This window comes from Haliotis rubra, unplaced genomic scaffold, assembly GCF_003918875.1.
Source record: "Haliotis rubra isolate DU_JTF1 unplaced genomic scaffold, ASM391887v1 Scf1023, whole genome shotgun sequence".
NCBI classification, from domain to species: Eukaryota; Metazoa; Mollusca; class Gastropoda; order Lepetellida; family Haliotidae; genus Haliotis; species Haliotis rubra.
This window is the reverse complement of record NW_025764919.1, coordinates 279,301-304,925: the sequence shown is the minus strand read 5'-3', so window position 1 is coordinate 304,925 and position 25,625 is coordinate 279,301. Positions and strand designations below refer to the sequence as shown.

The window sequence follows — 25,625 nt, the reverse complement described above, 5'->3', positions numbered from 1 at the left end:
AAGATAACGTTATGAGAGTAGAATTACCTGCCTGACAGTGTCCTAGGAAGATAACGTATTGAGAGTAGAATTACCTGCCTGACAGTGTCCTAGGAAGATAACGTATTGAGAGTAGAATTACCTGCCTGACAGTGTCCTAGGAAGATAACGTAATGAGAGTAGAATTACCTGCCTGACAGTGTCCTAGGAAGATAACGTAATGAGAGTAGAATTACCTGCCTGACAGTGTCCTAGGAAGATAACGTAATGAGAGTAGAATTACCTGCCTGACAGTGTCCTAGGAAGATAACGTAATGAGAGTAGAGTTACCTGCCTGACAGTGTCCTAGGAAGATAACGTGATTGAGAGTAGAATTACCTGCCTGACAGTCTCCGGAGGAAGATATAACGAATGAGAGATAAGTAGAATTACCTGCCTGACAGTGTCCTAGGGAAGATAACGTATTGAGAGTACATTTACCTGCCGACAGTGTCCGAGGACGATAACGTAATGAGAGTAGAATTACCTGCCTGACAGTGTCCTAGGAAGATAACGTAATGAGAGTAGAATTACCTGCCTGACAGTGTCCTATGAAAATAACGCAATGAGAGTAGAATTACCTGCCTGACAGTGTCCTAGGAAGATAACGTAATGAGAGTAGAATTACCTGCCTGACAGTGTCCTAGGAAGATAACGTAATGAGAGTAGAGTTACCTGCCTGACAGTGTCCGAGGAAGAAAACGCAATGAGAGAAGAATTACCTGCCTTACAGTGTCCGAGGAAGATAACGTAATGAGAGTAGAGTTACCTGCCTGACAGTGTCCGAGGAAGATAACGTAATGAGAGTAGAATAACATGCCTAACAGTGTCCGAGGAAGATAACGCAATGAAAGTAGAATAATCTGCCTGACAGTGTCCGAGGAAGATAACGTAATGAGAGTAGAGTTACCTGCCTGACAGTGTCCGAGGAAGATAATGTAATGAGAGTAGAATAACCTGCCCGACATTGTCCGAGGAAGATAATGTAATGAGAGCAGAATAACCTGCCTGACAGTGTCCTTGGAAGATAACGTAATGAGAGTAGAATTACCTGCCTGACAGTGTCCGAGGAAGATAACGTAATGAAAGTAGAATTACCTGCCTGACAGTGTCCTAGGAAGATAACGTAATGAGAGTAGAATTACCTGCCTGACAGTGTCCGAGGAAGATAACGTAATGAGAGTAGAATTACCTGCCTGACAGTGTCTTATGAAAATAACGCCTGATGAGGAAGAAACGTATACCTGCCTGACGGTGTCCGAGGAAGATAACGTAATGAGAGTAGAATTACCTGCCTGACAGTGTCCTAGGAAGATAACGTGTCTGAGAGAGTAGAATAACATGCCTGACAGTGTCGAGGAAGATAACGTAATGAGAGTAGAGTTACCTGCCTGACAGTGTCCGAGGAAGATAACGTAATGAGAGTAGAATTACCTGCCTGACAGTGTCCGAGGAAGATAACGTAATGAGAGTAGAATTACCTGCCTGACAGTGTCCTAGGAAGATGACGTAATGAGAGTAGGATTACACACGATGCTCCTAGGAAGATAACGTAATGAGAGTAGAATAACCTGCCTGACAGTGTCCTAGGAAGATAACGTAATGAGAGTAGAATTACCTGCCTGACAGTGTCCGAGGAAGATAACGTAATGAGAGTAAAATTACCTGCCTGACAGTGTCCTAGGAAGATAACGTATTGAGAGTAGAATTACCTGCCTGACAGTGTCTAGATGAAAATAACGCAATGAGAGTAGAATTACCTGCCTGACAGTGTCCTGAGGAAGATAACGTAATGAGAGTAGAATTACCTGCCTGACAGTGTCCTAGGAAGATAACGTATTGAGAGTAGAATTACCTGCCTGACAGTGTCCTAGGAAGATAACGTATTGAGAGTAGAATTACCTGCCTGACAGTGTCCTAGGAAGATAACGTAATGAGAGTAGAATTACCTGCCTGACAGTGTCCTAGGAAGATAACGTATTGAGAGTAGAATTACCTGCCTGACAGTGTCCTAGGAAGATAACGTAATGAGAGTAGAATAACCTGCCTGACAGTGTCCTAGGAAGATAACGTAATGAGAGTAGAATTACCTGCCTGACAGTGTCCGAGGAAGATAACGTATTGAGAGTAGAATTACCTGCCTGACAGTGTCCGAGGAAGATAACGTAATGAGAGTAGAATTAACCTGCCTGACAGTGTCCTAGGAAGATAACGTAATGAGAGTAGAATAACCTGCCCGACAGTGTCCGAGGACGATAACGTAATGAGAGTAGAGTTACCTGCCTGACAGTGTCCGAGGAAGATAACGTAATGAGAGTAGAATTACCTGTCTGACAGTGTTCTATGAAAATAACGCAATGAGAGTAGAACTACATGCCTGACACTGTCCGAGGAAGATAATGTAATGAGAGTAGAATTACCTGCCTGACAGTGTCCTATGAAAATACCGCAATGAGAGTAGAGTTACCTGCCTGACAGTGTCCGAGGAAGAAAACGCAATGAGAGAAGAATTACCTGCCTTACAGTGTCCGAGGAAGATAACGTAATGAGAGTAGAGTTACCTGCCTGACAGTGTCCGAGGAAGATAACGTAATGAGAGTAGAATAACATGCCTAACAGTGTCCGAGGAAGATAACGCAATGAAAGTAGAATAATCTGCCTGACAGTGTCCGAGGAAGATAACGTAATGAGAGTAGAGTTACCTGCCTGACAGTGTCCGAGGAAGATAATGTAATGAGAGTAGAATAACATGCCCGACATTGTCCGAGGAAGATAACGTAATGAGAATAGAGTTACCTGCCTGACAGTGTCCGAGGAAGATAACGTAATGAGAGTAGAGTTACCTGCCTGACAGTGTCCGAGGAAGATAATGTAATGAGAGTAGAATTACCTGCCTGACAGTGTCCGAGGAAGATAACGTAATGAGATTGGAATTACATGCTTGACAGTGTCTGAGGAAGATAACGTAATGAGAGTAGAATTAGCTCCCGGACAGTGTCCGAGGAAGATAACGTAATGAGAGTAGAATTACCTGCCTGACAGTGTCCTAGGAAGATAACGTATTGAGAGTCGAATTACCTGCTTGACAGTGTCCTAGGAAGATAACGTAATGAGAGTAGAATTACCTGCCTGACAGTGCCTGAGGAAGATAACGTATTGAGAGTCAAATTACCTGCCTGACAGTGTCCTAGGAAGAAAATGTAATGAGAGTAGTATTACCTGCCTGACAGTGTCCTATGAAAATAACGCAATGAGAGTAGAACTACCTGCCTGACAGTGTCCGAGGAAGATAATGTAATGACAGTAGAATCACCTGCCAGACAGTGTCCGAGGAAGAAAACGCAATGAGAGAAGAATTACCTGCCTTACATTGTCCGAGGAAGATAATGTAATGAGAGTAGAATGATCTGCCTTACAGTGTCCGAGGAAGATAACGTAATGAGAGTAGAATAACATGCCTGACAGTGTCCGAGGAAGATAACGTAATGAGAGTAGAATTACCTGCCTGACAGTGTCCGAGGAAGATAACGTAATGAGAGTAGAATTACCTGCCTGACAGTGTCCGAGGAAGATAACGTAATGAGAGTAGAATTACCTGCCTGACAGTGTCCGAGGAAGATAACGTAATGAGAGTAGAATTACCTGCCTGACAGTGTCCCCAGGAAGATAACGTAATGAGAGTAGAATTACCTGCCTGACAGTGTCCGAGGAAGATAACGTATTGAGAGTAGAATTACCTGTCTGACAGTGTCCTAGGAAGATAACGTATTGAGAGTAGAATTACCTGCCTGACAGTGTCCTAGGAAGATAACGTAATGAGAGTAGAATTACCTGCCTGACAGTGTCCTAGGAAGATAACGTAATGAGAGTAGAATTACCTGCCTGACAGTGTCCGAGGAAGATAACGTAATGAGAGTAGAATTACCTGCCTGACGGTGTCCGAGGAAGATAACGTAATGAGAGTAGAATTACCTGCCTGACGTAATGAGAGAGTGTCCTAGGAAGATAATGTAATGAGAGTAGAATTACCTGCCTGACAGTGTCCGAGGAAGATAACGTAATGAGAGTAGAATTACCTGCCTGACAGTGTCCGAGGAAGATAACGTAATAACCTGCCTGAGAGTAGAGTAGAATTACCTGCCTGACAGTGTCCGAGGAAGATAACGTAATGAGAGTAGAATTACCTGCCTGACAGTGTCCTAGGAAGATAACGTAATGAGAGTAGAATTACCTGCCTGACAGTGTCCGAGGAAGATAACGTAATGAGAGTAGAATTACCTGCCTGACAGTGTCCCAGGGAAGATAACGTAATGAGAGTAGAATTACCTGCCTGACAGGTGTCCGAGGAAGATAACGTAATGAGAGTAGAATTACCTGCCTGACAGTGTCCTAGGAAGATAACGTAATGAGAGTAGAATAACCTGCCTGACAGTGTCCGAGGAAGATAACGTAAAGATGAGAGTAGAATTACCTGCCTGACACCTGTCCTAGGAAGATAACGTAATGAGTAGAATACCTGCCTGACAGTGTCCCGTAATGAGAGTAGAATTACCTGCCTGACAGTGTCCGAGGAAGATAACGTAATGAGAGTAGAATAACCTGCCTGACAGTACCTGAATGCCTGAGTGTCCGAGGAAGATAACGTAATGAGAGTAGAATTACCTGACGACAGTGTCCGAGGAAGATAACGTAATGAGAGTAGAATAACCTGCCTGACAGTGTCCTGTCTGAGGAAGATAACGTAATGAGAGTAGAGTTACCTGCCTGACAGTGTCCGAGGAAGATAACGTAATGAAAGTAGAATTACCTGCCTGACAGTGTCCGAGGAAGATAACGTAATGAGAGTAGAATAACCTGCCCGACAGTGTCCGAGGAAGATAACGTAATGAGAGTAGAGTTACCTGCCTGACAGTGTCCGAGGAAGATAACGTAATGAGAGTAGAATAACCTGCCCGACAGTGTCCGAGGAAGATAACGTAATGAGAGTAGAGTTACCTGCCTGACAGTGTCCGAGGAAGATAACGTAATGAGAGTAGAATTACCTGCTTGACAGTGTCCGAGGAAGATAACGATAATGTAATGAGTAGAATTACCTGCCTGACAGTGTCCGAGGAAGATAATGTAATGAGAGTAGAATTACCTGTCTGACAGTGTCCGAGGAAGATAACGTAATGAGAGTAGAATTACCTGCCTGACAGTGTCCGAGGAAGATAACGTAATGAGTGTATTACCTGCCTGACAAGTGTCCTAGGAAGATAACGTATTGAGAGTAAATTACCCGCCTGACAGTGTCCGAGGAAGATAACGTATTGAGAGTAGAATAACCTGTCTGACAGTGTCCTAGGAAGATAACGTATTGAGAGTAGAATTACCTGCCTGACAGTGTCCTAGGAAGATAACGTAATGAGAGTAGAATAACCTGTCTGACAGTGTCCTAGGAAGATAACGTAATGAAAGTAGAATTACCTGCCTGACAGTGTCCGAGGAAGATAACGTATTGAGAGTAGAATTACCTGCCTGACAGTGTCCGAGGAAGATAACGTATTGAGAGTAGAATAACCTGTCTGACAGTGTCCTAGGAAGATAACGTAATGAGAGTAGAATAACGCACACGATGCTCCTAGGAAAATAATGCAATGAGAGTAGAATAACCTGCCTGACAGTGTCCGAGGAAGATAACGTAATGAGAGTAGAATTACCTGCCTGACAGTGTCCGAGGAAGATAACGTAATGAGAGTAAAATAACCTGCCTGACAAGTGTCCTATGAAGATAACGTAATGAAAGTAGAATTACCTGCCTGACAGTGTCCGAGGAAGATAACGTATTGAGAGTAGAATAACCTGTCTGACAGTGTCCTAGGAAGATAACGTATTGAGAGCAGAATTACCTGTCTGACAGTGTCCTAGGAAGATAACGTAATGAGAGTAGAATAACCTGTCTGACAGTGTCCTAGGAAGAGAACGTAATGAGAGTAGAATAACGCACACGATGCTCCTAGGAAAATAATGCAATGAGAGTAGAATAACCTGCCTGACAGTGTCCTAGGAAGATAACGTAATGAGAGTAGAATTACCTGTCTGATAGTGTCCTTGGAAGATAACATAATGAGAGTAGGATTACCTGCCTGACAGTGTCCTAGGAAAATAACGCAATGAGAGTAGAATTACCTGCCTGACAGTATCCTAGGAAGATAACGTAATGAGAGTAGAATAAATCACGCGATGCCTATAGGAAGATAACCTTTTGAGAGTAGAATAACCATTGTGATAGCCCCTTGGAAGATAACGTTTACCGACGAAAAGTCTTACATGTCTCCGACATACCCACTTCTTAGCCCACGGGAAGACCACTTATAGAACTCTGACTTACCCACTTGTTACCCCATGGGAAGACCACTTGTAGAACGTTCACTTACCCACTTGTTAGCCCACGGGAAAGCCACTTGTAGAACGTTCATTTACCCACTTGTGAGCCCACGGGAAGACCACTTATAGAACTCTGACTTACCCACTTGTTAGCCAATAGGAAGACCAGTTGTAGAACTCTGACTTACCCACTTGTTAGCCCACGGGAAGACCACTTGTAGAACGTTCACTTACCCACTTGTTAGCCCACGGGAAAGCCACTTGTAGAACGTTCATTTTACCCACTTGTGAGCCCACGGGAAGACCAGTTGTAGAATGTTCACTTACCCACTTGTAGCCCACAGGAAGACCAGTTGTAGAACACTGACTTACAAACTTGTTAGCCCACGGGAAGGCCACTTGTAGAACGTTCACTTACCCATTTGTTAGCCTACGGGAAGACCACTTGTAAAACGTTCACTTACCCACTTGTAGCCCACAGGAAGACCAGATGTAGAACACTGACTTACCCACTTGTTAGCTCACGGCAAGACCACTTGTAGAACACTGACTTACAAACTTGTTAGCCTACAGGAAGACCAGTTGTGGAACGTCCACTTACCCACTTGTAGCCCACGGGAAGACCAGTTGTAGAACACTGATTTACCAACTTGTTAGCCCACGGGAAGACCGCTTGTTGAATGTTCACTTACCCACTTATACCACACGGGAAGATCACTTGTAGAAAACTGACTTACCCACTTGTTAGCCCACGGGGAGATTACTTGTAGAACACTGACTTACCCACTTGTTAGCCCACGGGAAGATTACTTGTAGAACACTGACTTACCAACTTGTTAGCCCACGGGAAGATCACTTGTAGAACACTGACTTACCCACTTGTTAGCCCACGGGAAGATCACTTGTAGAACACTGACTTACCCACTTGTTAGCCCACGGTAAGATCACTTGTAGAACACTGACTTACCCACTTGTTAGCCCACGGGAAGATCACTTGTAGAATACTGACTTACCCACTTGTTAGCCCACGGGAAGATCATTCCGAGCGTGAACAACCCGAGGAGTGGTCCGCCGATCATGCCGAAGAGAGACAGGGCCGCCTGGGAAGAACATTTAACTCTATCAGTCAGTGAGATGCCAATCGCCATTAGACACCCCAGTCTGTACTGATCAGGGTGTACAGGCCAACCCACTACCAAACATATTTACCGCTTCCATTTAAAGTCTCCATGCAATACACATTGGCGTCCAATGAATGTACCCCCAATCTTAAATAGTTCCTAAATGTATAATCCACCATGTTGTTGCATGTTTCAAATGGGACAAATACCAGCTCACAGGTTCTCTTGTGGCAATCAAGAATTGGGAACATTGTAAATAAGCAATAATGTCATAGCAAGAGTTGCACAGCAGCTGCCAACATGGACGCGTGGCCAATACACCCACAGGATGCACGCCAGGAACAAAGGCTACTGGGAAGATGGGATGTAATTGTTATTCAACATATTGCCACATTCTCTCTCTTAACATATGTTATCCATTGCGTGTGGCAATATGTGTAGGATAAAACAAATTAACATGACCCGCGGGCATTATTGAAAAGTAAGCCCGCTTAAGGGAAGAGGGCTTACTTTTCAATAATGCCCACGGGTCATGTTATGTCCAACTTATAAACCGACCGAAGATATACTTTAGATATATTGTCAATATTTGGTATTTACTGTTAAAATCAACTGGGATGAGACTGGCAGCCGATGCCTCGCAATGCACGTGCTCCGCACGCGCTGCCCGCACTACCCGTCTTGCGAGGAACACACGGTTCATACCGACAAACAGTCTCATTCTTCACAGCGATCCTTCGTAGCCCAGTGGATAAAACTGCCAAGCTAGTAAGCGAAGGGTTGAGGGTTCAAAACCGGGTGTCGGCACTATATGTTGGAAATTGTCAATAATGTCATATTTTAAGATCGCATTCAGTGATGGCAAGACAAAGTCGTATCAATTTTCAAAATAAAACAAGTAATAATTCAAAGTCAAGGGCTATTCCTCAGAAAATCCCCGGGCAGAGGGACGTTATTAAGATAATGCCCGGGGCACAGGGACGTTATTAAGATAATTGCCCGCGACAGAGGGACATTATTTAGATAATTGCCCGAGGAAGCGAGATTGTTTCAGATTTGAGGGATATTACGAGAAAATGTGTCCCCTAAGAACAATAGAGTGACGTCACTGTCGGTTTATAAGTGGTTATTCAACATATTGCCCCATTCTCGATCTTAACACATGTTATCTACTGCATGGCCCATTTTCCTCCCATCAATAACTCGTAAAAATTCTCTCAGTACACTACCGGGTTGTAACGTCATGCCATCCGTCGCTGTATTAACAATTTTGATATTCCTTCATCTCTAGAGTCACCAAATGACAAGTCAAGGGTATAGTCAGGTCGATAACCCACAAAGCTAAGCTTGTGTAGGGCTTCACGACTGGTGTAAACAACTGACCTGTAAGACACCACCCAGGAGTGAGGCCACATACGTCAAGCCCAAACACACGCCGCCCAGGACCAGCGCTGAAATATCGGTACAACCTATTGAGACCATTATACACATAGGAAAACATGATGAAATCGAAGCAAATCATAATAAACAGATATTATGTTGTGATTGTAGTAAACAACGATATATCGTGGTGAAAACCTATTAAACATAGATAACGTGTGGTGAAACCATGGTAAACATAGATAACGCATGGTGAAACCATAGTAAACATGGGTATTTATCACGTGGTGAAACCACCGTAAACAGGTAATATGGGTGAAACCGTAGTAAACAGAACTAACGTGGCGAGTCTGTACTACGCATAGTTATACTCGGAACATGGTGAAATACAGGCGTCACGAGAGTTGTATGGTGGAGGCGAGCAAATAACGCTACTTAACCGGTGCAAGTATTGCCACATGCCACCCTAACTCATGATGCACCAGACGCTTGTCTCTACCTGGCCGTTCTTCTGGTCAGCACGTACCTATGATCTTCGAGATTAGCGTGGCCCGTTCTTCAGACAGATTCTTGGCGATGTAGGACTTGACTACGTCCTCCAGCAGAACGGCCGCCAAGGAGTTGAGGCCCGAGGACACGGTGCTGGTAACACAACGTGAGGAAATACCCCTTGTATCGCTTCTGGAGTGCTACAGCAGCTTATGTGAATCAGGGATAGTTGGGTTGAACATGATACAGATCTCAGACGTCACCAGTCTGGTGAAACATGCGAGCACGGGTATGCTGGCATACCCAGATAGCCCAGGAAGCTGGCATACTCAGACAGCTCAGTACGCTGACGTACCCAGAGAGCCCAGTAAGCTGACATACCCAGAGAGCCCAGTAAGCTGACATACCCAGATAGCCCAGTAAGCTGACATACCCAGAGAGCCCAGGAAGCTGACATACCCAGAGAGCCCAGTAAGCTGACATACCCAGAGAGCCCAGTAAGCTGACATACCCAGAGAGCCCAGTAAGCTGACATACCCAGAGAGCCCAGTAAGCTGACATACCCAGAGAGCCCAGTAAGCTGACATACCCAGAGAGCCCAGTAAGCTGACATACCCAGAGAGCCCAGTAAGCTGACATACCCAGAGAGCCCAGTAAGCTGACATACCCAGAGAGCCCAGGAAGCTGACATACCCTGAGAGCCCAGTAAGCTGACATACCCAGAGAGCCCAGTAAGCTGACATACCCAGAGAGCCCAGTAAGCTGACACACCCAGAGTGCCCGGTAAGCTGATGTACGCAGAGAGCCCAGGAAGCTGATATACCCAGAGAGCCCAGTAAGCTGATATACCCTGAGAGCCCAGTAAGCTGACATACCCTGAGAGCCCAGTAAGCTGACATACCCAGAGAGCCCGGTAAGCTGACATACCCAGAGGGCCCGGTAAGCTGACTGACTGACTGAGTGTGGTTTTACGCCGCTTTTAGCAATATTCCAGCAACATCACGGCGGGGTACACCAGAAATGGGCTTCACACATTGTGCCCATGTGGGGATTCGAACCCGGGTCTTCGGCGTGACGAGCCAACGCTTTAACCACTAGGCTACCCCACCGCCCCCGGTAAGCTGATGTACGCAGAAAGCCCAGGAAGCTGATATACCCTGAGAGCCCAGTAAGCTGACATACCCAGAGAGCCCGGTAAGCTGATATACCCTGAGAGCCCAGTAAGCTGATTTACCCTGAGACATCATCGTTAGGTTTATTATCATAACTGCTCCTATTACACAGCTATTTTACACGATGCATGTAAGACGATGTTATTTGTGATTTGTAATTTCAAAATTACCACACCGGATATGTATCTGAACTGAAGTCACTAATTTCACCGGTGCACGTGACTTTCACTTGTAACGACAATCTTTTTGAAGTCGTAAACGTCCTATAAATGTAGCTTAGATCCCATCAGTCATACAAGAATTGTTTTCTCTGAATCGGTTTCCCTGTTTCACGAGCTCTATGAGGAAGGAGAGGTCAGTATGAGGCTTATAGTAGGAATCCTACACTATGTGACAACTCCCCTTCAGCCCTATGTGTAAGGAAGGTAAGTTAGGTAACGGAACGGCCGAGTGGATCCGAAGGCGCGAGAAGCGTAGGCTTACCTGAGGGCGCCACTGAAGATGCAGGCGACGAACAGACCCGGAAGTCCCGTGATGTTCCCCAACACGTCCATCACAAACAGAGGGAGGAGCTGGAACAGCGGGCCATTACACAGGTCAGTTGACCAGGACAATACATGTGTTTAGGGGCTGACCATGGTGTGGATGGAGGCTGCACAGTGGAGTACCCCAGGGGCTGGTGCTACATAGGGTATGTATTTTGTAGGTTATACATACACGGTGACAAGGAAGGGTGTGGATGGAGACAGTAGCGAGGCTGCACAGTGTACTACCCCAGGGCTGGTGCTACACAGGGTATGTATTTTGTAGGTTATACATACACGGTGACAAGGAAGGGTGTGGATGGGGACAGTAGCGAGGCTGCACAGTGTACTACCCCAGGGGCTGGTGCTACACTGGGTATGTATTTTGTAGGTTATACATACACGGTGACAAGGAAGGGTGTGGATGGAGACAGTAGCGAGGCTGCACAGTGTACTACCCCAGGGGCTGGTGCTACACAGGGTATGTATTTTGTAGGTTATACATACACGGTGACAAGGAAGGGTGTGGATGGAGACAGTAGCGAGGCTGCACAGTGTACTACCCCAGGGGCTGGTGCTGCACACAGGGGTATGTATTTGGTAGGTTATACATACACGGTGACAAGGAAGGGTGTGGATGGAGACAGTAGCGAGGCTGCACAGTGTACTACCCCAGGGCTGGTGCTACATAGGGTATGTATTTTGTAGGTTATACATACACGGTGACAAGGAAGGGTGTGGATGGAGACAGTAGCGAGGCTGCACAGTGTACTACCCCAGGGCTGGTGCTACACAGGGTATGTATTTGGTAGGTTATACATACACGGTGACAAGGAAGGGTGTGGATGGAGACAGTAGCGAGGCTGCACAGTGTACTACCCCAGGGGCTGGTGCTACACTGGGTATGTATTTGGTAGGTTATACATACACGGTGACAAGGAAGGGTGTGGATGGGGACAGTAGCGAGGCTGCACAGTGTACTACCCCAGGGGCTGGTGCTACATAGGGTATGTATTTTGTAGGTTATACATACACGGTGACAAGGAAGGGTGTGGATGGAGACAGTAGCGAGGCTGCACAGTGTACTACCCCAGGGGCTGGTGCTACACAGGGTATGTATTTGGTAGGTTATACATACACGGTGACAAGGAAGGGTGTGGATGGAGACAGTAGCGAGGCTGCACAGTGTACTACCCCAGGGGCTGGTGCTACACAGGGTATGTATTTTGTAGGTTATACATACACGGTGACAAGGAAGGGTGTGGATGGGGACAGTAGCGAGGCTGCACAGTGTACTACCCCAGGGGCTGGTGCTACACTGGGTATGTATTTTGTAGGTTATACATACACGGTGACAAGGAAGGGTGTGTATGGGGACAGTAGCGAGGCTGCACAGTGTACTACCCCAGGGGCTGGTGCTACACAGGGTATGTATTTGGTAGGTTATACATACACGGTGACAAGGAAAGGTGCTGACTACATGCACCCCATATCCACTCACGAAGTAAGCATGGACATCCACTCTACGGGTTTTCAACACTGAGCCCGAGATTACGTTTCCAACAGAAACAGATTTATTGATAAGGATGATGGTACATTTTGGAATGTTCAGGGTTTTTCGAGTATAAGTGGAACTGAAGTTTCACAGTTTCACAGTTTCCCAAACGGTGACAGTATCTAAAAGTATAGCGAAAACTCCAATTATAAGGGCCAACTAACAACTATCACATGTATTTACACCGAGGTGCGTATATGAACATTTGGTCGGTGTATATTTAGCCGCAGTGGAAATAGTTTTTAGAAGTTTGCGAATCTGCGATTCTTGTTCGACGTTCAGACGTTAAGTTACAGTACAACCAGAAATTATTGAGAATTTAAAGATTGTAATTTTTTTATATATTTTTTCACTCATTACTCACGTATTAATGTGAATATTAGCAGAACATAATTCCAGATTCAAAGATCCAGAAAAGTTAGTATTTGTCAAGTCACCATTGGCAGCAATGCAGGCTTCAATGCGGCGGGGCATACTACTGATCAAAGAAGTTAGAAAGTCGTGGTCCATGCTGTCCCAATATCGGACCACCTCTTCTTTCATTTCAGCAATATTTGTCAGATTTTTCTTATTGACACTTTCCTTCATAAGTCCCCAAACATTTTTTGTTGAATTTAGGTCAGGGCTATAGCTTGGCCAATCTAATAATGTCATATTTTGGGTCCGAAACCAGGCCTGTGAATGCTTTTAACGATGTTTTGGGTCGTTGTCCTGCTGGAAAATCCAAACATTTCCATAGAAAGATGAGCAAATGGAAGTAAATGTCCCTCGAGAATATCTGTGTACCGCTCACTGTTCATATTCCCTTCAAATACACAGAGGGGCGCTGCCCCTAACACAGATATGCCATCCCACACGTTAAATTTCGGACTGTACTTTGGGCGCTGATACAAAGGTTTTTCAGTTTGTTTGGTCCAGAATTTCAGTGTATTAGGTAACAGCCACACAGAACTTTCATCTGAGAAAATCACATTGTCCCAGTTAAATGTTTTTTAAATTTCTATGTTGTAAGCACCAGTTCAACCTTCGCTCCTTCTGTTCAGGTTTCATGATCGGTGATGGAATTCCTCGACTTTTCTGCCAACCCATTGCATACAGCTCAGTTCTAATTGTCTCCTTACAGGCAGCCACAGTTCCTCTATCAATCATATCCAGGCTTAAGTTTTCTGAACTCCTTCGTTTGTTTTTAGAAACAAGAATACCAAGCCGCCTCCTGTCACCGACAGTCAATTTTCTGGGCCTACCTGCGCCTCCCTGGTGCTCATTGCCATATCCATTTGCAATATTTTTCAAAACACGATAAACAGTGGTAAAAGGGATGCCTGTTCTACTTGAAATTAATTAGCTGATCTGAGGTCCTTGTTATAATACTCTAAAATCAACTTCCTCTTCTCTAAATCATCCATACTGAGGATCACTGAAAATGTCGTCTGCTAACAAGTAATCAAAGGGGGATAACTCTTCACAAACTAATGAAAAAGGATTAACGGAGTTGTCTCTCTTGAATGAAACCAAGCACATGATAGCTGGTCAAGGCTGTTTACACTAGAAATCCAATCAAACATATTCCTAAAATTCTCAGTAATTTCTGGTCATACTATAACACTTTTATCAATATTTAGTCTCTTCTTGGTATTTCTTTTTATGAGATTTCAGGGACCTTTATGAGTTATTTAGTAAAACGCATTGACATTGTAGCAAAGCTTCAATGTTCTTTATGACGTAAATAGCCACCATTTGAAATAACGATGTTTGTCAAGAAATGAACGATCACCTGGTCCGAAGCGCTGACCAGGCCGAAGCGGAGTGGGTCGCATAAGCTGTAGAAGGCATACAGAACGATGCCGATGAGGCAGCAGACGTAGAGGATGAGGCAGAGGCCGGGAAAGTTAATCCAGATGGCGCTGCAAACGAAGAGAGGCATAGTTCCCGTTAGTGTGTGGTTGTGAGGCCTTGACACTAAATGTTTTAAATCATTATTGAAGTGATACATGTCGTGGTTGTAGGGAGATGTTGGCGATGTGGCAGAAGGATGGGTTGCTACGGTAACCGTGTCTCTGCAGCTCCCTAATAACGGGTTTTGATCTGCCTTACCGCTAAACCAACCCTCGGGCTGTTAGAGTTTTCCCAGTGAACACATACCGCACGTACAACCCGGCCACAATGTATAGGAATCGTAGTCCCACAGAAAGCTCGCATCCTCCTAATGAAGGAGTCAGAATCTACTCCGTAACGTCATCCATAGTGTCTCCCTTTCGGTGTCTACGTAATTATAATACAATATACAAATGACGGTCACTGACAGTTGGGTTACAAAGTACTAACTTCATCAAATTAGCGTTTTGCAAAGTTGCACAAAATGTTTTCTGCGAACAAAACAGTAACGTGGACAAAACTTTAACTGACAGCTGAGCTTTCTTCAAAGTGGGGCACGTGCACGCACGCTGAACTTGTGCCTGATTGGTTCCGTAGACGGCCACCCATGTGAAGAATCCACCAATCACAAGAGACCACACGCTGTGACGGACGGATGGATCTGGACTGAAGCTGAAAAGAACAACATGACCATGGAGAGGAAATCAACACTGTGGCACTTGGAAACATGTCCGAGTGAGTTCAACTGGAACCAAAGCTGTTAACCGTGTTCCACTGTACAAACTCAGTCAAGACGAGTTCCCTCGTAGGCAGGGTCTAATCAGTAGGACAGGTGTGTGACGTACTCTAATGCCCCATTGTATGCAAGGTCTAATCATTAGCACAGGTGTGTGACGTACTCTAATGTCCCATTATAGGCAGGGTCTAATCAGTAGGACAGGTGTGTGACGTACTCTAATGTCCCATTATAGGCAGGGTCTAATCAGTAGGACAGGTGTGTGACGTGCTCTATTGTCCCATTATAGGCAGGGTCTAATCAGTAGGACAGGTGTGTGACGTACTCTAATGCCCCAGTGTAGGCAGGGTCTAATCATTAGCACAGGTGTGTGACGTACTCTAATGCCCCATTGTATGCAGGGTCTAATCATTAGCACAGGTCTGTGACGTACTCTAATGCCCATTTGTATGCAGGGTCTAGTCAATAGGACTGGTTTGTAACGTACTCATATATGACGATTCTCTCGTTGCGTTCAGCGATCTTCCAGGCATTAGCGAATCCGCCGAGAACCATGGACCCCTTGATGAGGACCGCGAACAGCCCTGCGAACATCATCCCGATCTGGAAGGTGTCCGTCCATAACACCGCCTTCATCCCACCCTGGAACACACGGAGTGATGACTGAGTGAGTGAGTGAATATTGTAACACGCCTTTTAAGAAACATTCAAGCCTCACCACGGGAAGAATGGGGTGCATGTAACCCATTCCGCTACCACAACGCTGCACCAAGTTCGCTTTACCATGTCTTTTGTTGTGTGTTTGTTTCCGAAATGGTGTTTTACTCGATGTCAGAAATGGGGGAAACTCACGATGGTTGTGTAGAGAGTGCAGACCACTCCGACGGATATGACAGAGCCCCAGAGGGTGAAACCAGTCACTGAAACAGAGCAGGAACGTATACACAGCACACCATGGCGACACGTCTTGCATTTACGCATATACCATCATCGATGTTGAAGTACTTCACACTGAAATAAATCTATTTGTTATACATACTGCATAAAACTACCCCCGTTCCCTTTATATTATCTATTGTGACAAAACTGATGGAAAAAGAAAGTACACACCTGGTGCTTTTGGATTACTTTCCAAAGAGCCACGTAAATGTTTTGAAAATGATATATAAGTCACAGACTTTCCTAATATGTTGCCAAAACACCACAGATATCGTGCCCAAGTGCGAAGTTGCAAGTCAAAATCACAACACTTTTCAAATAATCCCAAAACACCAGGTGTGTACTTTCTTTTGTACGCCAGTTTATATTAAATGTTCGAGTTTTCTGTAACTGGTTTTGAGTAGTACACATGGATAATAATATGTTGCATCCCATAGGAACGAATCCAGACGCCGGACTCATGTCGTTTAGGGATGCAATGTTTATAATACATGTGGGTACCAGTGTAGTCTTACGCTCCACAATACTGGAAATGTTTATTCAATGAACAAAACGAGCTGGAGTTCCTTATTTGATGAGTGAGGGAGTGTTAGTTTAACGGCTCGCTCATCAATATTCCAGCTATGTGTCTGAACCAGACAATCCAGTGATCAACAGCATGAGCATCGATCTACGCAACTGGGATACGATGACATGTGTCAACCAATTCAGCGAGCCTGACCACCCGATCCCGTTAGTCGCCCCTTTAAAAGGCAAGCATGGGTTGCTGAAGATCAGTTCTAACCGGATCTTCACGGTGCTTATTAATAAACACGATGTGGAGCTGTTCATCATACACTGGACATAGTGTCCTGGAGATAGCCACTTACCGGCGTTCAGGGCGAGGGACGGGGCGTACAACACGATGGCCATGTACAGCACCTAAAACATCACACAAACTCCTAAAACATCACATAAACAAGTACCAAACATGTAAGACCAGCGTTAATGGTAGCGTTAGATTTGACAAACGGATGCTGCAGTGAACTAATGTAATTGTATGCATGTGAAAAATGAAACATTACAACAAAATGATATTCGTTTCCATTAAAATATGCAAACAATTAACAGCCCACCGTGGTAACACAAACGGTATGAGTATTTGTTTTGACTGGTGATATACATGAACTACAGGTATTCAGGTGATGCTGGGGATACTTCTACAGGTACTCAGGTGATGCTGGGGGATACTTCTACAGGTATTCAGGTGATGCTGGGGATACTTCTACAGGTGATGCTGGGGGATACTTCTACAGGTTATGCTGGTGCTGGGGGATACTTCTACAGGTATTCAGGTGGTGCTGGGGATACTTCTACAGGTACTCAGGTGATGCTGGGGATACTTCTACAGGTATTCAGGTGGTGCTGGGGGATACTTCTACAGGTATTCAGGTGGTGCTGGGGATACTTCTACAGGTATTCAGGTGATGCTGGGGATACGTACCATCTGTACCGCGAATGTCATGGATCCTGCAGTACGGATTGTTTTCCCAAACCGGTACTCGAGGTACTGAAACAGTAGATATGGACACATCAATACAGGCCGCCCAATACACAGAGCAGTTTGGCAAGATGTTACAGTAGACAAGGACACTTCAAAACAGGCCTCCCAATACACATATGAGTATGGCAGGGTGTTGCAGTAGACATGGACACTTCAAAACAGGCCACCCAATACACATAGGAGTGTGGCAGGATGTTACAGTAGATAAGGACACATCAAAACAGGCCACCAAATACACATAGGAGTGTGGAAGGATGTTACAGTAGATAAGGACACCTCAAATTTTACGAGTAAACATGCTTTTCTGGATATCCTATTACGCATCCCACCTAACGCCCAGTTAGGCCTATATGGGTTATTTCGACATATGCTATTTGCAATTGTGTAAATTTTAGAGATACAGATTATAAACCTATGGCCAATATTGTCTATTGTTCTTGCAGTTGCTTCGCATTATGGAATAACCTCGGTAGAGGTTTTACGATTGCAGGAGGTTTTACAATGATCATTGTAAAACCTCATACGAGGTACGAAGTTTTACAATGGTCGTTGTAAAACCTCATACCATGATATGAGGTTTTGAAATGACCATTATTTATGACTGATACAACTTTGTCTTGCTATGACTGATCGTAAAATATCTCATTATTGAAAACTTCCAATATTTAGCGGTGATAACTGGTTTCGAACCCGCAACCCATCGCTCTCTAGCTTGGCGGTTTTATCCACTACGCTACGAAGGATCGCTGTGAGGAATGAGATTGTTTGTCAGTATGAACCATGTGTTTCTCACAAGACAGGTACTGCGGGCAGCGCATGTGCAGGGCAGGGGTAGCGCGTGCAGGACACGGATAGCGCGTGCAGAGCACGAGCATTGCGCGTGCGGGTCAAGGTGTTGGCTGCCAGTCGCATCCCAGTTGACACCGGCTGTTCCATCATTTGCGGGCTGTTCCATCAATGTTGTTCTACTCAGTACATGCATAAATTGAAAATAATACATATGTAATTTTTGTTGTCTTAGACGGTTTATAAGTTTGATAAAAGACTCCTCCTCGATTTTGGTTGAGAATGTAAAACCTCAGTGTCAGGAAATCCCTCGGGCGCTCCTTCCCCTGAGTTTTTACATTCTCAACCAAAACCTCGGAGTCGTCTTTATCCTACACGTAACAGCCTAAAAACAGGGTTTTTTCTATTTCCGACAGTACTTTTTAGGACCCACCTAAACCGATCTGATCATGCATAAAGGAATAATTTGATTAGGGACGTGTAGTGTCACTATACTGTCTCTTTCTGGCTGTCCTCAAACAGCTGAGGACCCACCCGACCATAGAACCAGAGTATCCCGTTCCAGCTGTACCTTGACAGTACCCAGAGAGTACCTAGGATACTGTATTATCAAACACTTTCTGCGATTATGACATGTCATCTCTTCCGGTTAGTTACTTCTGAAAGAGATTTTACGATGCTTCCTTTTTATAAAGCTGGTTGGCTTTGGAAGCGACCTAATATATCACCGTGAGACAGAGTCAAGTGCGTCTCCGTCGTTCGCCGGGTTCCGCAGAAATTCTGCCGGGATACAGTTGGTCATCTGCTTGACCATGTTCACCCTTGATTATCCAAATACGAACCTTCCCAAGGAGTATATACTGGTCAATAGAGTGTTAAAACCCAACTCTCACTTATCATCGGAATGCAATTCCTGTGATAAGCTGGTGACAGCTCTGAGTTAACATTGAACAACAGTAAACAAATGGCACACATACAGTGTTGGCAGAAGCCAGCAGGTCGTACTGGGCCCGGGGTCGCTGAGTGATTTATGTGTTTGTACAGGAACCAGAGCTTGTGTGTCATATAGGGAAGCCTCGAGACGTGCGGGAACTGAAGCCCAGCAGATTAATGCCGCACTAAGGCAGTTATAACATCTTTACGACCGTCCATTACAAACAGGTCTTGTGTCAGTTTTGCAATTCATAGAAAGGTTAGATTTGGTGAGGTAGTGCGTGGGCCAGGGTGAGGGGTTGTATGTCACACTGAACATCGTTGAACATCAGTTGCCTCTATAGAATCTCATATGAAGACGCAGTCCAATACGGCTGTTATGCTGAAACTCTTATGTTAATGTAGATCAATTCCATCCACGCCTAAAGGCTACACAGGGGATACAATTAAACACACACACACACACACACACACACACACACACACACACACACACACACACACGCACGCACGCACGCACGCACGCACACACGCACGCACGCACACGCATACGTATAGACACAGACACACGCATAAACGCAGACAGAGACACATGCACAACACCAACACATACACACGCATACGCACACTAACACATAAATGCACCTGTACACACACGCGCGCGAACGTGCACGCACACACACACACACTCTCCTACCCAGAGTTCCATGCGGCAAGCCAGCATAGTACCTTCGTCACATCTTGCAATGTCCATTCAATATAATGTACAGATTTCTTTTACTCTTTTATTTTTGACGAGTCTACACATCTAACTAAACATCTTTAATAGAATGGTTGAGTTTCACTGAGAAAATATCCTAAAACATGTGACACTATTTCGATTTGCGTAGCGATCCTTTGTTTACATAGGTTGTACGGCTCCACGTGCTGTCATCGAAGCTGATGGAGAGCAAACGATGCAGTCAGTTTGATATCTAATTATGTACTGTCATAGACCTTACTGTCGCAGTTGTGGAAGTTTATATATGTAACAATGTAAAACATTATGAAGAGAGCGCCGAAAAGCTTTCGTGAGTCCAGTCTCTTCTTATTATGAATATGCGCGTTTGATTACAAACAAGAGAAAAGTCCGGTCACGTGATATGCAAATTAGCCTGTGGCAGTGATATTATGTTAAGTCATCGCTGTGCCGGAGTGTGACACATACACTGACTTCGGTCAGTTGCAGCTCACAAGCCATGTATTCTCACTCAACACATCGCAAACAGAAAACTTTTACACCATTGGGATTAAAGGGGTTAACTTAGTTGTACTGAAAACCTGAAAGCTGGGAAACATAACGAAAAAATCCAGCCATCTCGGCTTCCACTGACACGTGACACCAGGAAGTTGCATTCCAGTGCAGGGGCATGATGGAGTGGTGTGCTGTGATGTCATCAGGACGGCTCATGTGGATCCACCTATCACAAATGAACGCTGTTTACGTTTGATGAATGTTTTCAGGTTGCTTGCGTCGGGCATCCCATTTACTGCTGTGAGAATGTGACATCCCGTGACGTCGTTCTGCATCCTGGAGCACGGTGTAATGTCATACTGAGCAACAGTGTGCTCTATAAGGTCTGGACAGTGTCCACCATGACGCAAGTCGGTAGATATAAAGGTTACAGATCAAAGGGGGATAAACCCAATTGAAACACTGTTTTGTAATTATGGTAAATATTTATAACAATCCACAATAGTGGTTGCAGAACTTAGTGGTTTGACTGTTTGAGGCTAGACCTCTGGCTAGACCAAAGCACCATGAGGCACAGCTACCTCTGAGATGTATCAGGTGGGATGTCTATGCTGGAACAGCGACACGGTGATGTGTTCCTGTATTGTGGTGATGGTGTATGTTTAGTACTAACATGGGGATACTGATCACTGGTCAGTTGGTTCTTATTATCACCAATCGCCGATATAGTAAATAGGAACATAGACAGAGACCTGGGCCCTTATTTTCGAAACGTTCATAGCCCCTAAGAATTCTTAACTTTGGCCGTAGCCAATGTGTTAAGAATGGGCTTAAGAAGTTCGCAGGGCTACGAACGTTTCGAGAATAGCTAGCCAGTCTAAAGAAGTCAACACGCATGAACACCGAACCCAGGTGACCACTGACCTGTCAACAACTCAGCATGTCACTCGTATGCCCTGCGGTATATACCTTGTTAGCAGCCTTCTCAGTAATAGATAACTGAAGGACATGTGTTCCTAAAGAGGGGGGGCGGTGGGGTAGCCTAATGGTTAAAGCGTTGGCTCGTCACGCCGAAGACCCGGGTTCGAATGCCCACATGGGTACAATGTGTGAAGCCCATTTCTGGTGTCCCCGGTCGTGATGTTGCTGGAATATTGCTAAAAGCGGCGTAAAACCAAACTCAGTCAGTCCTAACGAGGAGATAACTGAAATACAAGTAACCTCACCGAGGAGATAACTGAAATACAAGTGTCTCCTGTGAGGAGATAACGGAAATACAAGTGACCTCACGAGGAGATAACTGAAATGCAAGTGTCACCTGTGAGGAGATAACGGAAATAGATGTGACCTCAGTGAGGAGATACCTGAAATACACGCGTCTCCTGCGAGGAGATAACTCAAATACAAGTGTCCCCAGTCAGGAGATAACTGAAATACAAGTGACCTCAGCGAGGAAATAACTGAAATACAAGTGTTTCCTGTAGGGGATAACGGAAATACAAGTGTTTCCTGTGAGGGGATAATGGAAATAGATGTGACCTCAGTGAGGAGATCACTGAAATACAAGCGTCTCCTGCAAGGAGATAACTGAAATACAAGCATCTCTTGTGAGGAGACAACTGAAATACAAGTGTTCCCAATCAGGAGATAGCCAAAGGACATGTAACTCCAATATTGTGTTTCTGAAGAGTGTCATTTAAAAATTGAGTTCTGAAAGGAGATTACTAAAGTACAAGTGTCCTCAATAAAGAGATAATCCAGGCACTCTCAGACCCACCTTTGCTACAAACCGTCTAAAGAGCCGTGAGCTTTCCAGATTTCTATGCCAGACACGTACACATATTGCACAGCGTATTGCTGCTGGGGAAATGGGGCGTGTATGCTGTGTAATGTGTATGCTATTTGCAAGTCATCACCAAGCCCCTAATTTTTATGAGTGTCAGTTGGCTCTTCATCTAAACTGTAACAAACGGTCCTGGCCAGAAATTGATCAATATCTCTACAGGAAAATGGTTTCTTCCACCCCTACCCTCCTTCTCACCCATACATGGTGTTCAATGATTCTCACCTCCCATACATACATTATTGTCCCAATATAATGTTCAACCTTAAAACATTTTTCTTTGAAATGTATAGAACTGTGCCATGTTGTGTCTTCATCTCACTGAAGAATTTCCTTCAAATACTGTTTCTTTCTATGTAGTTATAAACGCCAATTTCCACGCACAAACTTTGCGTAAATCCACCAATCAGAAGCAATTCCTGTACATAAGTACATCAGCACTAATCATTTCACGGGTAATGTATTAATTCATTTAAAACCAAAACCAAAACCTACAGACACGGAAATCAGTGACGCCGTTTACACCCATATTGCAACCAAAGACCGCCACAGTAATAGTCAATAGTCAATAGTCAATAGTCAGTAGTCAATAGTCAATAGTCAGTAAACGCAAAGATAGTGCTTGCTTGTACTTATACTTTCAGTTCATATCTATCATTTGACATTAAGAAGTAGTTAAACTGACATCGGTAGCGCTGTTGAAGAGTGACGAAACAGCCTGATTTCATAGAGTGACAGGCCCGAGAGGACAATCGTCACAGAATCGGTTTGGAGCGTGGTCCTTCACTCTCATCAACAGCGTCTTGACCCTGCTGAGCAGGACATGTCAACGACCAGCTGCGTGACCAGCGATGTCCCCCCGGCACAAATGGGTGGGCATTTCAACCAGTTTGACAACTTTCCCCCTGATATCTGAAATACATCTGAAATACAATTGACCGTGGTCTTTACGACAGCTCTGTCAAATACCCCCGCCGGCTATTCGCGAAAACAAATTCCCATATGTTAAGCTCTTTATGAAACTAAGCTAACGATTCAGCTGCTGACATGTCACTGTCGGAACAGGCATGAGATGCAAGTCAATGGCTAATGTCAAAAGTCAGCAGGTCAACGATGGTATGGGGCAGTATATATTATGACAGCACACGCGGTAAGCATCTTTATGGTCTAGTAGCGAGTCAGGGACGTGATCACTGTGTACACACGGCCATGTTGTCACGGATACCGAAACCTGACTGATCAAACACTTATGTGTCTGAAGGCAGGAACAGAGAAGCAAATAGAGAATGATTGTACTGTTTACAGCAGGTGCAGAAGAAGAAACAGGTCCACAGGAGCAGCGCACTGTTCACCCTAAAACCCTTCTGCCTCCAAACATACATATATACAGACAGACAGACATACAGACATCCATACTACATACACACACACACACATACACACACGCACGCACACACGCACGCACACACACACACGCACACACATACATACATACATACATACATACATACATCACTGCCGTCAGTGTTGGTCACATCTTACTCCTCTCATGTCACTGTTGGTCACGTAATATACTTCTGCCGTCACTGTTGGTCACGTCATATCCCTCAGCCGTCATTATTGGTCAGGTCATGTACCTCTGTCGTCATTGTTGGTCAGGTCATGTACCTCTGATGTCACTGTTGGTCACGTCATATCTATGTGTCGTCACTGGTCACCTCATATCCCTCAGCCGTCATTGTTGGTCACGTCATAAACCTCTGATGTCACTGTTGGTTACGTCATATCTATCTGTCGTCACTGTTGGTCACGTCATATTCCTCTGCCGTCACTGTTGGTCACGTCATATCTATCTGTCGTCATTGTTGGTCACGTCATATCCATCTGTCGTCACTGTTGGTCACGTCATATTCCTCTGTCGTCATTGTTGGTAACGTCACATCCATCTTCCTTCACTGTTGGTCACGTCATGCACCCCTCCAGTATCACATGTCAGCTCCAAGTGTTCGCACAAACGGTTACCATGTGCTGCCCTACTGGTGGCAGAGTTTGCATAAAAGTTAAAGGTTTATTGCCTGACGTCATGCAGTAGTACAGGTGCCATTCGACAACGGCCTGTAAGCAAACCAGACAAGAAGTGATTGGCGTAAACATAAAGTACATCGTAACTTACTTCATAAGCACTTGTAACCTTGAGGTTGTAGAATATCGGGATGAAGATGTGAGCGGCTGCAGCAATGACGAAGAAATAAGAAATGCCGATCCACCAATATACCGTCGTAAAGTTATACATCTCCGCCGGAGTCCCAAGCAACGTGATCGCCGACATAAAACTCGCCAACAACGATAACGCCACGGGAATGGCGTTCATGTCTTTACCTGCCATGAGAAACTGACGGAGATTGTTCTTTTTTTCTGTCGCGGATGGCGTAGAAGATGCCGATGGAGGCGGAGATGACAAGGATACTAGCGAAGATGACATAGTCAGCGGCGTGGAAAGTGTTTCGCTTTCCAGTTTGGTAACTGTAGCCTTCCGACATGATGAAGAACGGAAACCAAGGCACAAGAAGATGTTCCGTCTGTACTGTTACACAGCGACTCTTGACTGAGGAAGCACAACTTGGACTCACAGTGAACCCGCTTTGTACTATCCAGACGCCCAGTCGCGCAACACACCTCAGCAAGACCCTGTTGTCGAAAAACCGATCTCCCTCAATTGCATGCAGGTTTATTGTAAATATCTTGTTTCGTCACGCTCTGTTAAATGTTGGTGCACGATTCTCACGCCATGTAAAGACGCCCCCTTCCACTACCTTCGCACTTGCCCTTCCCCTATCAATATACCTGTCACTTTACCAGTTACAGTCTGCTCATGAGGTTTGATTGACGTGTGGCGTGTAGGTTTCCTCGTACATCACGTGACTCACGGGATTGTCAGATTTGCATGTACCTTAACATGTAGACGTTTCTCTTTATGTTCGTTGTGTAATGACAAAGGACTTATGTGTTTCGATTTCAAGTGTTAAGAAAGCATGTTGACAAGTATGGTTGTGAATGTTGACTGTAAGCTTGTTCCCCTAAATGCCAACTGACCTTGACCCCGACGGCCAT

General features: G+C 44.9%; 1 protein-coding gene across 1 annotated transcript in view; it reads right to left on the bottom strand.

Annotated features, from left to right (window-relative positions):
* Positions 1–25,255, bottom strand: part of LOC124271254 (sodium-dependent multivitamin transporter-like) — a 34,051-nt gene extending 8,796 nt beyond the window's left edge. Inside the window, 12 exon segments of the mRNA XM_046706350.1 lie at positions 7,398–7,484; positions 8,889–8,956; positions 9,412–9,527; positions 11,030–11,118; positions 14,400–14,529; positions 15,032–15,172; positions 15,724–15,878; positions 16,089–16,156; positions 17,045–17,096; positions 17,659–17,724; positions 24,688–24,927; positions 24,929–25,255. Coding sequence (XP_046562306.1) covers positions 7,398–7,484; positions 8,889–8,956; positions 9,412–9,527; positions 11,030–11,118; positions 14,400–14,529; positions 15,032–15,172; positions 15,724–15,878; positions 16,089–16,156; positions 17,045–17,096; positions 17,659–17,724; positions 24,688–24,927; positions 24,929–25,054 — 1,338 coding nt within the window. The 5' untranslated portion in view covers positions 25,055–25,255.
* Positions 25,256–25,625: the final 370 nt, after the last annotated feature.